At 30.2% G+C, this 17,295-nt stretch overlaps 2 protein-coding genes across 2 annotated transcripts; both read left to right on the forward strand.

The window, feature by feature from the left end:
- The first annotated feature begins 95 nt into the window (after positions 1–95).
- Positions 96–8,785, forward strand: LOC145752651 (rabphilin-3A-like). The gene is made up of 15 exons (XM_082568955.1): positions 96–228; positions 672–806; positions 1,209–1,341; positions 1,642–1,796; positions 2,125–2,264; positions 2,722–2,793; positions 3,164–3,301; positions 3,976–4,089; positions 4,465–4,544; positions 4,627–4,701; positions 5,175–5,308; positions 5,851–5,950; positions 6,543–6,700; positions 7,133–7,332; positions 7,879–8,785. The coding sequence occupies exons 1-15, from the start codon at positions 143–145 to the stop codon at positions 8,049–8,051; spliced, it is 1,893 nt and encodes a 630-aa protein (XP_082425081.1). The 5' UTR covers positions 96–142; the 3' UTR covers positions 8,052–8,785.
- A 558-nt stretch (positions 8,786–9,343) lies between these two features.
- On the forward strand, positions 9,344–16,998 carry LOC145751917 (signal peptide peptidase-like 3). The gene is made up of 11 exons (XM_082568073.1): positions 9,344–9,572; positions 10,762–10,839; positions 11,147–11,214; positions 11,937–12,059; positions 12,517–12,595; positions 12,889–13,001; positions 13,484–13,662; positions 14,763–14,848; positions 15,416–15,624; positions 15,963–16,072; positions 16,421–16,998. Exons 1-11 carry the CDS (start codon positions 9,385–9,387, stop codon positions 16,484–16,486), a joined length of 1,299 nt encoding a protein of 432 aa, XP_082424199.1. The 5' UTR covers positions 9,344–9,384; the 3' UTR covers positions 16,487–16,998.
- The last annotated feature ends 297 nt before the right edge of the window (positions 16,999–17,295 follow it).

The raw sequence follows: 17,295 nt of genomic DNA on the forward strand, positions 1-17,295 counted from the left end.
TCAAAATCGAGGATAAATTAAAACAAAATAAATTGGCAACCCTGCCAAATCATCGTTTTTGTTTTTGTTTACTTTTTATTGTAACGTGTTACAAGTTAAACTGAAAGTTTTTAGACAAAGTTACAATAAAAAGTAAAAATAAATGGCCACAAATCTTGAAACTGAAAGCCTGGACCGCCAATGGATTTGCCCAACAGACAGACATCTTACTTTAAGGTCGAAATTACAGTAAGTTAACTTTATGCGTAAATTAGTTTAAATGTTACATTTTAAGCACTAAGCAGGTTATGTTAAAAATTAAAAGTAGAATTCGTTAGTCTGTAATATCAACTTACGGATTAAGGGTTTGCGTGACTCTAATATTTTTAAATGTATTTGAATTAATTCTAGCTTAAAAAATTAATAAATGTGCGCAAATCTATATATTACTATTCTGCAAAATTAACCTTTTTATGCCAGAGATTTAGAATAATGAAAATTTCTAGATTAATTAATGTTAATTCAAACATATTAATTGATTATAACTTTTAATTTTACTAAAATTTACATCAATTTTTAAATAACTTACGCTTAATATAATGGCAGAATAAGTTTTGCATTTAGGGGCATTTTTTGTAAACAAATTTTTAGTTTAAATTAACTTCATAACTTTTTTAAATTAAAATTTTAAGTGCTGGATGGTCAGTGAGGGCAAGTCAGTTGGAGAATCAAACCAAGTCCTCTCTTTCCTCCGATGAATTGAAACACATCCAAGATGTTGTGTCTAGACTGGAGTCTGTTGATGCCACTGAGCAAAAAAGAATTGGGTAAATTATTTGCTGTTTATGTAAAAAAGTGGTTATACTGCACAGATATTTGTAGTTAATGTTTTTTTAATATAGATTTATCCTTGATGTGGAAAGGTCGAATGCGCGACCTAAACATAGAGTAACATCAGTTACCCCCAACCCAGTCTTAAGTTGCCTGTGGCAGTTTGGGATATTATAGATTATAACTGCCTAAAAATTAAGCTGTTTATTAAGTGCTGGCTTAACAGAAGTTTGTATCATTTATAGCAATGTGCTATAGTTAATTGTCGTGAGTTATGGACTTATGTAAATTCTTTGGATTATGTAAAAGTTAATATTTGTTTGATGTATGTGCTGCTTTGTGCCATATTGTACATTATACTAACTTATATATTCCATCATTCCTTATTTTTGTTTTAGAGAGTTGGTGGTTCGTTTGAACAAAATGAAGTTAACATCATCTGGGGATGGATCTTCAGTTTGTGTTCTGTGCGCCGAACATTTTGGCAAATTTGCTGCGGGTTCCCCAATTATTTGTGTGGATTGTAGAAAGGTAAAAGATAAATCTACTAATAATAAAGCCAACATTTTGTACCTAAATGTTATGAATTGTTTTTTAATTTTTTTTGGTCTGTGTTAATCGCTATTTCTAAAATTGTAAAAAAAGAAGAATTTGCTGTATTTTAATTGCACTGGCAAAATTACAAACGGCTAAAATAATTACTGTTACGTTATAGCTCCAGCACCCATGTTCAGTAATATTAAAAAACTTCTTATAAAAAATTTTTACTGAACTTAATTGGACCAAATATTTTACCTAATTTTATTCTTTTTTTATTAATTAAAATCACAGAATGTATGCTCAAAATGTTGTGTCTATTACACCACCTTCCCAACCCAACAACCCACCCAGCAAACTGATAAAAGAAGTTTTCTGTGCAAGATTTGTAGCGAAAGTCGGGAGTTGTGGAAAAGATCGGGAGCTTGGTTCTTTCATAGTTTACCAAGGTTTAAAATTTTGTTTTTGAATTAATCTCCTACAGTTTTAGGTATTGGTTTAAAATATAAAAACTAGTTGATAGCTTGCTCTAAAATTGACATTTTAGTTGTTGTAATATGGTCGCAACTCTTGACTAATATTTGTCCACAATAATTTACCTGCACACCACAAACAGCAGTTTTATTTCGTTTGTATATCCATAAAAAGGACTTGTCCACTAAGCTCCATTATATAGGCCTATCTAAAAACTTTTTTATATTGATATTGAGTAATTAATTGTCTTCTTATTGTTAGGTTATTTAAAAAATATTAATTTTATTATTTTTAATTTTAAAGTTATGTTTTACCGGAGTCGGTTTCACAAAATGAAAAAGTTGTCAAAACTCCGGTGAAAAAGTTTATGAATTTAAATGAACCTGAAAACTTTAAAGTTAACTCCACTGGACCTCAAGTCAACAGGACTTACAGTTATTGTGGTAATTATTATTTTATTTATTTGTCTTGTAAAAATTTATTGCTTAAAATTAGTATGTTATTGGCCTACTGCTTGTAAGTGAATTGTTTGACAAAACTTCAACATGCCAGCAGTTGGAATTAAACCCAGGACTTCAGGTCTTATCAAGGATGCTATAACTTGTCAGCAGTGGGAATCAAACCCAGGATCTCCGGTCTTACTCAAGGATGCTACAACTTGCTAGCAGTGGGAATCAAACCCAGGACCTCAGACCTTACTTTAGAATGTAACAACATGCCAGCAGTGGGAACCAAACCAAGAACCTCACAGCTTACTCAAGGATGCTACAACATGCCAGCAATGGGAATCAAACTCAGGACCTCATGGACACAGTTCTTAAACAAGATCTGTTAATAACGATTAAAATACTCAATTACTACTTTGACTTAACTTAAATAAAAGTTGAAATTATTGTAAAGGTCGACACAGATCTTCAAGCAGCGATTGCTCAGATGATAATTCAGAAACTTCTTTCAAACCAACAAAAAGAGGTTTGTTAAATTAAATAACTTTAATTATAAAAGTGTACCACATAACCTTAACAGTTGTGTGAATCATGTTACTACCCTTATTATTTCTTCTTACAAGTTATTACTTGAACAACATTAATGTTTGTTTTATAATCTTCTTTAAATATTGGTTTGTTGTTATAAGAATAAAGGTGTTGTTGTAGTGATCTAACTGAATACACATATTGGGTATTATGGTTGTATGTTATAGTTAACCCAACACGATGCTGTTTTCATATTAAAAATCATACAACCCTAATTTTAAATTTATTTTTCATAATCAATATTTTAAAAACTTTAAATATTATATATTTTAAAACATAAACAACAAATAAAATGTAATATTTTATAGGATACCAGAAGAATTATCGACATGATGAAAAAAGGGATTCCCCCCTCACCCATAATACCCCAATATTGGGGAGAAAAGATTTGATCGATAATTTTGATTCGGACACTTCAGATGGTTCAGCTAGTTTAAAAGAAACTGGTTAGTTGAGTTTTTATTCTTTATTTTTACTAGTTAATAGACCGCTCTATGTTTGAAATTTAATTGTTTTAATATGGTTGCAACTTTTATCTAATATATATTTGCCTAATTTACTCATGTACCACAAACTGTGGTTGTATTTATTTTGTAAGTATATAAATAAAACATCCATATGAACGTTGTCCTTTAAGTACCGTTATATATAGATTTAAGTTAATTTATTTATTGTCATGCTAATTTCATAAACATATCTGAAAGTTTATTTTAATATACATATGATGTAGCCCAAAGCATTATTAATCTTAAGTAAAAGCAATTATATAATTACTGATTATAGTTTTAAGTGTTGCACATATAGGATAATTGCTCCATTAATATACTTACTTTTCATGTGTATTGAAACCTTTATAATTAATTAAGCTTAAAGGACGATATATATTTATGTCCAGCTTATATACTTACAAAATAAATAAAACTTCTGTTTGTAGTGCGCGAGTAAATAATTGTGAGAAAATATTAGTTGAGAGTTGTGACCATATTACAACAATTAAAATCCAACTCTAGGGCGTGCTATTGACTGGTATATAATGTTAGATTGCTTAATGCAGTAAGTAATACATTAAACATGTTAACTACATTGTCCTGCATAATTTAATGTAACTTTAATTTTACAGCAAATGAGAAAGTGAGAATGTGGAATTTACGCTCGGGTGGAAATACCGGATCAACCTCAAGTTTAACCTCAACAATCACTCAGATGTTTGGCTCAACTCAGTCACTCAACCAAGGTTGGTTTATTATTATTGCTTCAAAAACTCCATTTGTGGTGTTTAACTTGCACTCCAAAAATATTTTGTTTTTTTAAGACATGCAAATTGTGCATGCATATCAATTACTATACCTACAACTTGTAACACTGGCCTAATAAAATGGTCAGTTTTTGAACTTTGCGTCAAAAGGTTTTGGGTTTAAGTCTCGCCAAAGCCTCATTATTCATTCACCCTTAAAATCAGTGTTTACTGATAGCTTAAACACGTCACAACAGCACGCTCTTTCCAATCAAAAAATAAAACCTCACCTTAAGGTCATGTGAAAAAATGAAAAAGGACCAGTTTTGAGTTAAATTTAACTTTTAATATTTTAAGTTTGTTGTTTTAATTTAGATTCTCTGGGTTCAATTGAATTTACAGCTTACTATGATCCTTCAAAATATTCACTACATGTCCATATTGTGAAAGCAACGGTGAGAATCGATAAATTTTATAATATTGTTTAAATTTTCCAGCAAAGTTTTTGTCTTGTATAAACTTTATTTTCTTTGTTAGAACCTGAAAGCAATGGATATAAATGGAACATCAGATCCTTACGTTAAACTTCACATCTTACCTGGCTCTAAAAAGGTAAATTTTTGATTTTACAACCAGTTTTATGATAGAAGTTAGAAGGTTTTACATTATTTACAGTTTCGGTCTTATTCATATTGGTATAACAATATATATATATTGTTTTTTTATATCTTTATCCTTGATGTGGAAAGGTCGAATGCGCGACCTAAACACAGAGTAACATCAGTTACCCGAACCCAGTCTTGAGTTGATTTAGGCAGTTTGGTATATTATAGATTATAATTGCCCGATAATTAAGCTGCTAATTAAGTGCTGGCTTAGCAGGAGTTCATACCGTTTATAGCAACTTACTCAAGAGTGCTACAGCATGAGAGCACTGGGGATCAAACCTAGGACCTCATGTAGTGTAGGAAGTAATCTGACCACTACACCAACCTGCCAGTAGTATACTAAACTATCATAAATAACTTTGTCCTATTTTTAACTACTAAAGTTGTTTACTTATACATCTTACTACTTTTTTTTAGTCAACAAAAATGCGCACAAAGACAAAATGGAACACTTTAAACCCGATATTCAATGAAACTTTAATTTATTGGGGAATTAGTGAAGCTGATTTGGAGAACAAAAAACTAAGATTAACTGTACTGGATGAAGATAGGTAAATTAAATTCTTTAGTTTATTTATTTGATTTAGTGTTTAAATGCTAATTTAAATAAAATTATCTTTAAATTAATATTGACCAAAACGTAACATTACTGATCATACAATCTAAATTTAATGAACTTGGGGGGCAGTATTTATATATTATGACCAATTTATAGGCCTATCAAAAAAAATTCTGTTTTTGGTATGTATGTGATTTATCATGAGCAAATATTAGTTGAGAGTTGTGACCATATTATGACAGTTAAAATCCCAACTGGAGGGTAGCTAGTTGTAAACGACAAAAAGTTTTAAATTAATTTTACTAACTTGTCCGGTAGTGTGGCGAACCGGTCATGGCATCGGACTATGAGCCAAAAGGTTTCGGGTCAGAGCCGCACCAACGTCATACTATTTGCCCTTTAGCCTGGCGTTTACGGATAGCTCAAAACCTGTCGTAACAGCACATTCATGTCCAATAAAAAATATAAAACCTATCACCTTAAGATGATATGGAACAAAAAATTTCACTAATTATTTGAAATAATTTGTTTTAGGTTTGGTCATAATGAGTTCATTGGTGAAGTTTGTTTGGCTTTGAAGGAAATTACCTCGGACACAAAAACTTTTATTCAACCTCTCACAAAACACCAAGTGGTAAGAATTATTTTAATTTATCTTAATATTGCCACATGAGAAATTAAAACACAAAAACATAAAAATTTATCGCCAGAATTGATACTTTAAGTTAGTGTAAAATAATTTAATGTAACATTAAACATAACTAATCAATAGCTCCCCCAGCATTTTAATTGTCATAATATTGTCACAACTCTTAACTAATATTTGCTCTTGATTCTTTACCCACACACCACAAACAGCAGTTTTATTTATTTTGTAGCCCTATAAACTATACATACGTATATCATTCACCCAGCTCCATTACATTTCAAGTTGTTTAGAGGTGTGGTATACCGTCATAAGACTACGGGCTTATAAGGGTTTTAGGTTTAAGCTGTGCAAATGTCAAACTATTTTTCCTTGAGCCCAGAATTTACAAATAGCTTAAACACCAAAGGTGTCGGGTTTGAGCCGCACCAATGCCACATTATTTGCCCTTGAGCCCGGAGTTAACTGATAGCTTAAACACACTACAACATCAAACCCTTTCCTAATAAAAATACGAAAACATCACCTTAAGGTGATATAAAAAAATTCTAGTTTTTTGATTTCAATTTTTTGTTTTCAGATTAGTAAAGAAGATGAGAAAAACAAGCAAGAACGAGGCAAAGTCCTTCTCTCATTATGTCACCTAAAACGTAGCAATGCCCTGCTAGTGACTGTTAACAGATGTGCAAGTTTACTTTATCAGGGAAGAGGTGGGAATATGGAACCACAAGTTAAATGGTAGGTTCTAGATATATGATGGTTTCATAAAACTGTAGTTCTTCTTATTCTGACTCAGTTTGAATCAGGATTTAGTTAAGTTATATGTTTGTTGATATAAGTTAAGTTTTAGTACTCTAACCTAGTTTTGAGTTGTTTTTGTTGGGTAATATTGTTACTTAGATATTTAAAAGTTGCAACTCCAATATTTAAACTTAAACTTAGGCCAACTCAAACTTTGATTAAGTTTTGTATTTCAGCCCAGTTCTGAGTTGTTTTTATTTGATAAATTGTTATTAAGATATACAAAGTTTTGTGTTCAATAGTTAACATTAATTTAATCATTGTAAAATCCTATCTTTACTGAACACAAAATACCATATAAACATCATTATTTTAAATTTATAAGTTTTTTTATATTTTACTTGTAATATGAACTTAACTTTTTCACAGTTGCTTGCGCTTGTCTGGTGGAAAAAGTGATTTTATGGCTCTCCAAAAAACCTCACGGAAGAAATCGACCAAAACAACAAACCCTGAGTTTAATGAATGTTTAAGATTGGAGTTAAATGAACAGAGCAAGGAGTTGGCGAACTATCAACTTGATGTCACATTTTGGAACAAGGATCCTTTTGGGAGGGAATACTCGATCGGTGAGTTATCTTTATTTTCAACTTGGTTTTTAAATAAGTTTCACTAAACATTTATTTAAAATGTATGAATTACTTTGATTATGTTTATTTTAAATTAATTTTTATAAATTTTTTTACTTCTAAACCAAGATTAGAATGTACAAGTTACTCTGATATTAGTATGATTTAGCTTTAAAATAATATATTTATTTAATAGACACACTTAAATCGAGTACATAATTATAATAAATGGCATAAGGTGGTCATTATTTAGCATTTTAAATGTACAAACAATATTTTAATTACTTGTTTATAACTATATTAACATACAATTATTTTAAACTTATGTTTTAATATGGACTATTATGGAAACTGATTACTTTAAGCCTAATAATATAAAAAATGAATTAAATAAACTGCCAAAGTCAACTTAAGACTGGGTCAAGGTTAAAATGCCACTTTATGTTTAGGCCAAGAAGTTGACCTTCCCACATCAGGGATAAATAAATGTGAAAATTAAAAGATATTAAGAATTCAACACATCAGTCAATTTAATATTTTGTTTAGGTGCAATCACGTTTGGTATCAACAGCAAAGGTGAGAAGTTGAAGCATTGGTTTAACTGCATTAAATCACCTGGTAACACACTGGAGATGTGGCATTCAATCTATTCACCTGACGACCACAACTCAATCATTTCAAATCTGAAGCGGAAGAAGAAAAGTAAAGGTTTAAAGTAGCTTCAATATGTCTTCAATTAAATGCTGTAGTATAATTAGTTCTTCAAATATTTACTTATTGGTTTAAATGTAAGTAAGGGTAAGGTTTTATTTAAGTAGTTGTTTCTGGTTAAGATTTTTTTATGCGTTATTATTCGTAATTATATCAGTTCTTCAAAATTTATTGGTTCTTCAGAAAATAAGTTTACCTTTTATTTTTTATTACATGGTACTGGACAGTTGTATTTAGTTTATTGAGTAAAGTATAGGTATAAGCTTTTTAGTTAGTTTTTTGCATATAATAATTGGTAATAATCTTAATAGTAATTAAAGGTGCATTTGTTGAATTCACTTGTTTTTTTTCAAATCATGTCGGTGGTGGGACTTAGTGTGCAATAGTTTAAACTTGTCTTTAAATATCGTGCTTACTGCTTCAAAATGTGCTTTATAGTTGTATGGTGGTTTTAAATGTGGTTTGTGCTTCATATTATGTCTAACTTTAAACACATCTACTGTAAGTTTAAAATGTTCTTCAAATTTTTGTGCTTCACCATTTTTACCTTAGTATTACAAAGTGGATTTATTTAACTGCGGCCTTAATATTAAACTTTCGTAGCAAAACATTTTTTAGTTTGCGAAGTTTAGAATGTATTTTAAATTTTTGTAAAGGTATTTTTGTCTTCAAGTATTTTTTACATTTTTTTTTGATGTTTTTATATTTGTATTAAAAAAAGTATTATCACAAGTATTTTCTGTCCGAGGATAAATAAATCATAAAAAAATGTGTGCAAAGTTTTTAAATCGAACACACAAATGGTAACTGTTGACTTTATAGAGATACTGATATTAGCTAGAAAAATTTTTGCAAAAAATATGCGATTTAACCGACAGCGTGGTGTAGTGGTAAGAAAACTTGCTACACAACCTTGGGATCGTGGGGTCAATCCTCACTGCTCTCATGCTGTAGCGCCCTTGACCAAAGCGCTATAAACGGTATGAACTTCTGCTGAGCCAGCACTTAATCAGCAGCTTAATTATCAGGCAAATATAATCTATAATATCCCATCCCAAACTGCCAAAGACAACTTGAGACTGGGCCAGGGTAACTGATGTTACTCTATGTTTAGGTTGTAAAGTCAACCTTGTTACGTCGAGGATAAAAATATATACAATATTAGAAAAAAATATTTTGTATTGTCGATTTAACTTTTAATACCAACACTGACAGCAACATTAACTTCCTGCAAAACTTTAGCGAGTTTAATAACAAAAAACTTTTTGTTTACATTTTCAACTTTTTTAATTCCTTAACACAGGGTTAGTAGGGTTTAACATAGAATGAGCAGCTGGTAACATGTTAAGGATAATTTTAATACTTTCACTGAGTTTAACTATATCTGCTCAAGAGCATCAAATACAACAAGTTGTCGTAAAAGAAAATCCAAATATTAAAGCGAATAATGAAGCTGATTTAAGGGAAATAAATCAAAATAATGCGGACATTCCGCTGGAGGTTTCTTTTTTTAATGGAGATTATCAATGGTAAGAGTGGTTTATATATTTTTGTTAATGTTTATTTAATTTAAATAGATTAATTTTACGTTAAATTGATTTTTATTTATCCTCGATGTCAAAATGTAGATATAGTTGTGTGCCAGTCTGGAAAGTAGGGCAGCGTGCACGCACAAAATTTTTTTCATTAAAAAAATTGCACGCCTGGTGTCTTAAAAAAATGTGCACGCGCAGTACTGACACGCTAACGTATATCACGTGTGCACGCCTAGACCGCTTTTTTTACACTTGTACGCACAAGATCTCGTCGAAAACTGCCCTATATTCCAAACTGGGTTGTGTGTAACTTTAAGGGAAAGTAATAAGCTATGGGGTGCGAAAAATTGCAGGAAAAGAGAAATAGCAGAACAGTTTTACCGGCAGCGTGGTGTAGTGGTAAGAACACTTGCTACACCACTCATATCGTCATGGGTTCAATCCCCACTGATTTTCATGCTGTAGCGCCCTTGAGTAAGGCGCTTTAAACGGTATAAACTCCTGCTGAGCCAGCACCTAATCAGCAGTATAATTATCGGGCAATTATAATCTATAATATCCCAATCTGCTACAGGCAACTCGAGACTGGGTCGGAGTAACTGATGTTACTCTATGTTTAAGTCGCGCATTCGACTTTCCCACATCGAGGATAAAGATATATACAAAAAAAAAAAAAAAAAAAAAAAATTTAAAGGCCAGAAATTTTTATAATCTGCTTGCACCATTCTCAAATACTTAAAAGTTAAACTCATTTCTACAATATTAAAGCGATGTTTTGTGTAAATTTTTTCTGCGATTTTTTGTTAGTACTTACATTAGGTGCACACATTATTCATTAGGTGCACACATTATTCTATTCTGTACTTAAATATTATCCTGCATCTTGTATTCATTTCAACAATCTTATGTATAAGCATGCGGCACAAAACTTAAATATGGGTTGTGACCAATGAATAAAATTGTCAGCAAAAATACAGCTGCTATCTACGGATTTAGAGTTGGGGTTATAGCGAAAGTGTAGTTCCTTTGTACATTCGACACATTCGGTTACAACCCTAATTTTGCTTTTATCTAAGAATTATTTTTTTGATCTCAAATTGTCTCTGCCATTCATATAAATTATTGACCTCATAATATTGTGTATATATTAGTTAACAGAGGTTTAATATTTCATTTTTTGCAGGGCTCTCTCACTGATGGATTCTTCAAGAATATCAACTTTTATAATCGCAATATTGTTGATTGTTTACGGAAGTTTCAGGTAAAATCATTGTTTTAATACAAAATAAAGATTTTGTTATAATGAAAACTTAAGATTGTAAATGAGTTTTTCTGCACAGTTTGTAACATAATGTATCTCGTAATTGAAATGCTGAAAGATTTAAATTTGTAAGCTTTTTGGTAAACCTTTACAAGTTGAAAACTCTACTAGAGTAAAAATTTAAAAACTAAGAATTAACAACTTCAGTTGTATACCAGGCATTCATGCTTTGGACTCTGTATTTGTTTTAACAAATTAGGGCAATTTGTAATGGATTTAAAAGTTAAGCAAATATCTTTTCTTTCAGATCTTTAAACATGGATTATGAGAATTCACAGAAAGATAAACCAAATGATTTAATGTCTAATGAACAAGGTAATTATTTAACTTTTGTTTTAAAGAAACTTTTATTAGTACAAAAACATTAACCAATTTATTAAAAATAAATTTACATATTATATTGTTAAAATCAATGAATACAGTTACGGGATGTACTAAAACCAGACACCCGACACCTTTTCAGACACCTCTAAAATTCACTTTATCGTTGTTATTTTTTAATAAAAATGATTTTTCCGACTTTAGGACTATTGTTCCAGCTTGCCTCAACAATTTTTTTTTGTTTTAACGTGTTGAAATTTGTGGCAAAATTTTTTTAATTTAGGGGTGCCGGAATTTGCGGTAATTTCACCCTTATCAGACACCTCCAAAAAACAACTAAATAAACATATATTTTGATAAAAACTCCTAAAATAACATAAGAACGCCTAAACTAACTTGCCTAGTCATTTTTATTAAAAAATAACAACGATAAAGTGAATTTTAGAGGTGTCTGAAAAAGTGTCGGGTGTCTGGTTTTAGTACATCCCTACGGTTTATTTGAACATAGTTTCTGTGTAATTTAAAAATCAGAAAGCAAATATTTAATTTTGTGGTCAATTCAAAATTATATTTAATTTTAAAGGATCATTATTTAATTAAAGTAAAGTGGGCAATATATCTTAATCTAGTTTCATTTTAAAAGCAATTTCTATTCCTTACTTGACTCAATGTCTGTTAATATAAAAGTTATTTTTAACCAAATATTAATTTTTTAGGAAACTTTCAAACAATAGACACCACCCAAGCATTATGCCTTCCTGTTGGGGCTTCTGTTTCTCTTTTAATTATGTTCCTGTTTTTTGATTCGATGCAAATGGTTTTTGCTCTTTGTACTGCTGGTAATTACAGTTTTATAAAGTTGCTAATTTTGTTAAATATTTTAGTTCGGGATATAAGGTTAATCACAGAAGGTTTGAATACTCTACCATTGTTTTTAAATACATGTTGGAATTAATTACTTAAATTTGGGATTTTAACCGCCTAAACATAGAGTAACCTTTATTACGCTAAACCAGTCTCAAAATTTGATACTTTGTCTTAGAATTACTAAATTGGGTGGTTAACTAAATGTTGGATTAATTTTCACTGTATAAGACTATTGTAAACAACCTTATTTAAATAAACTTTTATCACCTTAACTGAGTCTTTATCAGTTTGATAAATTGTTGAACAGATGTTACCCAATCCTAACCCACTCTAAGTAAAAATGTCTTGAATATCTTCAGTATACTGTTATCTCGGTTATACTTATTCTTAATATTTTTAACAATATTAACTCCCAACCTTTATGTTTAGTGCTTGCTGCATCAGCCTTTGCTTTCCTTATGTTACCTTTGTGTCAATATATTTTAAGACCTTGTGTTTCAACCAACAAGTAAGTTTATTGTACTACTTTACCATAAAAAAAAACTTTGGATATATAAGTCTTATAACTTATCATTATAACAATACTTATTGTAATATATATACCCTGTATAAGTTTCCTATACAACAAACATTAATTTAACAGTAGGCCTATATACCAATAAATTTCTTTGTTGTTATAACAACCTTAGTGCTCTACATGAGATAATGGTGATTGATTTTAACATTTTATTATAAAATAAACAGCCCCATTTATATACACTTGTTTTTACATGAAAAGTTAACATTTTTACACGATTTCAGAATTTCGTTCGGTTGTTTCGGTCGCTTCACCCCAGCTGAGTTGTTATCTCTTGTACTTTCAATTTTATTTGTCTCAGTTTGGGTTTGTACTGGACACTGGCTGTTGATGGACGGTATGTTGATGGTTATATAACTCGACGATTAACTTCCTCTTTAACTTATATCATTTAACTCAATACAATTAATAAAACTAAACTAATTTCATTTTAAAAACCTCTAATACTAAAAAATTTAAATCATTAGAAACTTTATAGCTTTATGATTGGCATTTTTATTGTTGTTATAATATGGTCGCAACTTACAACTAATATTTGCCTGCGATAATTTACCCATGCATCACATAAACAGTAGTTTTATTTATTTTGTAGGCTTATAAATTGGACATACGTATATATGTATTTTCCGTAAGCTCATTATTAATAGTAACAATTAACGTGCTATAACAAAATAGATTATTAAAATGTAAAAAATTTAAACTATCATTAGCATTACAATTGTTGTAATATGGTTGAAACTCTTAACTAATATTTGCCTGCATTAATTTACCTGTGCATATAGATTATTAGATTGTTAATAATTTTAACTTTTTTTACAGCACTTAGCATGGGATTATGTGTGTCCATGATTGCACTACTGAGGTTGCCCAGTCTTAAAGTTTCATGTTTATTATTATTTGGACTTCTTATTTACGATGTTTTTTGGGTTTTCTTTTCATCCTATCTTTTTAATGCAAACGTGATGGTACAAGTTGCAACAGCACAAGCTGATAACCCGGTAAGTTTTATTAAAAGGAATTAATGTTGCATTTTTATAAAACCTGTGGTATTGGGTTTAATTCACACTCCTGCTGTTTTTATACAAGCTGATATCAAGTAAGTTTAATGAAATGTAGAGTACTAGACCCTTTTAAAAAACCTATGGTATTGGGTTTAATTCCCACTGCTGTCAGTTTTGTAGTGTTATTGTGATATTAATTATATTGCTGTTAAACTATTTGTCAAAATTGATTTGTCTACGACATTTTTAACAATGAAAAATTGAATTTGTTATAATATCATTAGATTAATTCTTCAAAGTTATGTTGATGCGCTAAAAATCCAAACAAAAATATCGAAACTTTAACAGTTTATTTTTTGTTTCTGGGTAAATTGTTAGTTTGAATAGTTGGTAATATTGTTTTTTAATTGTTGCCAGTGCACTTAAAGCCTAAACTGAAATTTAAAAAACTTTTTTATTTTTTTGAGCAAATTATTAATTTAAAAAGTTAGTAATTTTCTCACTCATGCAAGTTTAATTCCAACCCTTCAGGGCAACTCTTGTATATCCTGTAGTTTGTTTATGTTTGACTCCTATAATAACAATAGGTTGTTTATGTTACAATAATTAAATACCTGGTGAGCTTTGTCTGCTTTCAACTTTAGAACAACTTTGTTATTTTCGTGATAAACAAAGGTTTTTTTAAAAGAAGATAATAATTAAACAATATTGGGATGGGAAAAGTAAAAAAAATCACAGTTTTATTTTTTGAATAATTTTAAAAGATGTTGTGATATTTTATTTAAATTTTATTTATATAAATTATGCAATTCATAAAAACTGTGATATTAAGTTATAACAACAACAATGCTTTGATATAAACTGAATGTTATTCTTATTTTCATAAATTAATTAAAAGTATAACCTACCTTTTATTCAACATGATGTCATTTGTTGTTATGGTGAAACTTAAAAAGTTACCAATGGTAAAAGCAATACAAGTTATTTTCTATATAGTTAAAACATATATATATACTAACTTTATACTTAAATTTTTAGAACATATCATAGTATAATATAACAGCAAACTTTTCATATTTTAAATAACTGTATTTCAGGTTCGAGCTTTAGCCAGAAAATTGAATCTTTCTTCAGGTAAAGATGCTCCACAACTTTCACTCCCCGGCAAACTTGTGTTCCCCAGGTTAGTTTTATTTTGTTGTTGTCTCAACATGTGTATATTTTGCAATAAGTTTTTTGCAATAATGCGATAAAAATTCTGCTTTTAACTTTGGTGTGACTGAAACCCAGTTTTTAGGCTCTTTATTTAACTACATGAAGTCCTGTGTTCAATCCCTACTGCTTTTAAGTTGTAGCCGTTTTAGACAGGTCACTATAAGCAAAATAAAACCATACTAATTCCAAAACTGATCAAGTAATTAAAATCAATAATATCCCAAACTGCTAAAGTCAACTCGGGACAGGGTCAGGGTAACTAATGTTACTCTATGTTTGAGCTATTTATTTATCTATGTTTAAGTTGTAGCACTCTTGGTGCTATAAGCAATATATAACCAGTCTAAGTTCAAAAATGCCAATTATAATCTATAATATTTTAAACTACCAAAATCAACTTGAGACTGGTTTTGGTAATAATTGTTACTTTATGTTTAGGTCTTAAAGTGCCTTATATAGTGGCTAAAAATGACTACAGTTACATTAACTTTATTACCATCTAAACCAATTTATGAATTAAACTTCTTTTTTTCAGTTTTGAGTCCTCGCTTTCTGGCAACGATCGTTTCTCAATGCTGGGTCTTGGTGATATTGTCATGCCAGGCCTCCTGTTATGCTTTGTGTTAAGGTATGATAATTATAAGAAGAAGAAACTGGAAGGTGAGACTTACGCTCCTTCATCGCCGGGAAATTTAATTTATCGGGTTCGATATTTCCACTGCACGCTGATGGGTTATTTTATCGGTGAGTGAAAAATATTCATTTTGTGAGTTTTGATTTGGTATTTAAAAGAATATTTAGAATTAAACAAAAACATGATTGAATAATTAAAAAAAAACTTAGCCGGTAGCCTGCCCTATGGTCGAATTTTAATTGTTGTAATATGCTCACAACTCTTAACTAATATTTGCCTGTGATAATTTACCATCGCACCACAAACAGCAGTTTTATTTATTTTGTAGGCCTATAACTTCGACATAGATGTGTATTCATCCACCAAGCCCCGATTTTATATGGGTTTTGTCTTATTACCTAAATGGCGTAATGTATTATGTTGTACTTTAAACTGCTTAAACTTTTAGGTTTAATCACAGCAACAGTTGCTTCTGAGTTGAACAACAACGCTCAACCCGCATTGCTCTACCTTGTACCATTCACTCTACTTCCTCTTATTACTATGGCTTATATTAAGGTGGGTTGTATAGTGGGTGCTATGCTTTACAGTTTAATAAGTTCTCGAATTCTGCTTTAATTATTGTGGCAACTTCACGACCTAAACATAGAGTAGCATCAGTTACCCCGACCCAGTCTTGAGTTGACTTTGGCAGTTTGGGATATTATAGATTATTTTGCCCGATATTATGCTTCTGATTAAATGTTGGCTTAGCAGGAGTATATATTGTTTTCAGTACCATACTGAAGGGCTCTACAGCATGTGAGCAGTGGGGATTGAACCCAGCTTTTTATGTGGTAAAGCCAAGTGTTCTGATCACTACACTATTTTAAAACTTATAATTAACTATATTGATTTTTTTCTCAGGGTGATTTAAAGCAAATGTGGAATACTCCATTTAAAGCAGTGACTCAGCGCTTTGTAACCGTTTAAACTTTGTAAAAGGGAGGCAAAATATCAACCATAATAAGAAGAAAATTAAACTTTTGTTGTAAGTTAAATCTTCCCACTATAAACTGCAGTTTGTTGGTTTACTGACAATGTTTAAGACATCAAAAAAGCTGACTTACAATCAGAAATTTTCAATCTTTAGACTAATCAACCTAACAACAAAGTCTATTATTTTTGTATTGTTTTTTATTGAATTTTAAACATTATTATCATGATAAGATGTTTTGTTTTATATCAAATAGCAAACCTTAAACCTTTGTTGCATTTTGTCATGAAAATGGAAATCATGATCTTCTTAAATTTAGTTTAATTTCACTGTTTATTGTTTGAACTATTGTGTAAATGTTTTTTGTGTTTCTACACAAGTTTCTGTTGTATTTGTAGCAGTCGATTAAATGAATCGTAAGGTTAAAATGTAAAAGGTTTTAATTAGAATGTTAACGCAGTACAACACAGCCAATATTTGCAGATAGACTAATGTGTATCCAGTATATCTTGAGTGCTTTTTAATCTATGTAATTAATAAAAATGTTGTCTATTTAAAGTTTTTTGAAGAAATAATAGGTAAGCAATTAATATATTTGTACAACTTGTGTTTTAATTAAAAAAACGAATTTCTTGTAATGAGGATAAACTTGGATTTTTTATAATTTTGATGCGCCGTGTATGCAACTCGTAGACGCGGTCATTTTTTCCGAAACTTTTTACTACGACTTCAAAAATCACCAGACTGAGACTTGTTAGGCTTTTTGTGTCAAAGACAGACAGTTTGACGCTAAGATATGAATTAA

Source organism: Corella eumyota, chromosome 5 (genome assembly GCF_963082875.1).
Source record: "Corella eumyota chromosome 5, kaCorEumy4.1, whole genome shotgun sequence".
NCBI lineage: Eukaryota > Metazoa > Chordata > Ascidiacea > Phlebobranchia > Corellidae > Corella > Corella eumyota.

Bases quoted from the DNA above. Each gene is read 5' to 3' on its own strand.
- LOC145752651 (XM_082568955.1), top strand. From the start codon at position 143: ATGGCCACAAATCTTGAAACTGAAAGCCTGGACCGCCAATGGATTTGC. The intron at 4,545-4,626 runs GTGAGAATCGAT...TTTCTTTGTTAG, and splicing joins TCCATATTGTGAAAGCAACG to AACCTGAAAGCAATGGATAT. The intron at 5,951-6,542 runs GTAAGAATTATT...TTTTGTTTTCAG, and splicing joins CTCTCACAAAACACCAAGTG to ATTAGTAAAGAAGATGAGAA.
- LOC145751917 (XM_082568073.1), top strand. From the start codon at position 9,385: ATGTTAAGGATAATTTTAATACTTTCACTGAGTTTAACTATATCTGCT. The intron at 10,840-11,146 runs GTAAAATCATTG...CTTTTCTTTCAG, and splicing joins ATTGTTTACGGAAGTTTCAG to ATCTTTAAACATGGATTATG. The intron at 13,663-14,762 runs GTAAGTTTTATT...ACTGTATTTCAG, and splicing joins CAGCACAAGCTGATAACCCG to GTTCGAGCTTTAGCCAGAAA.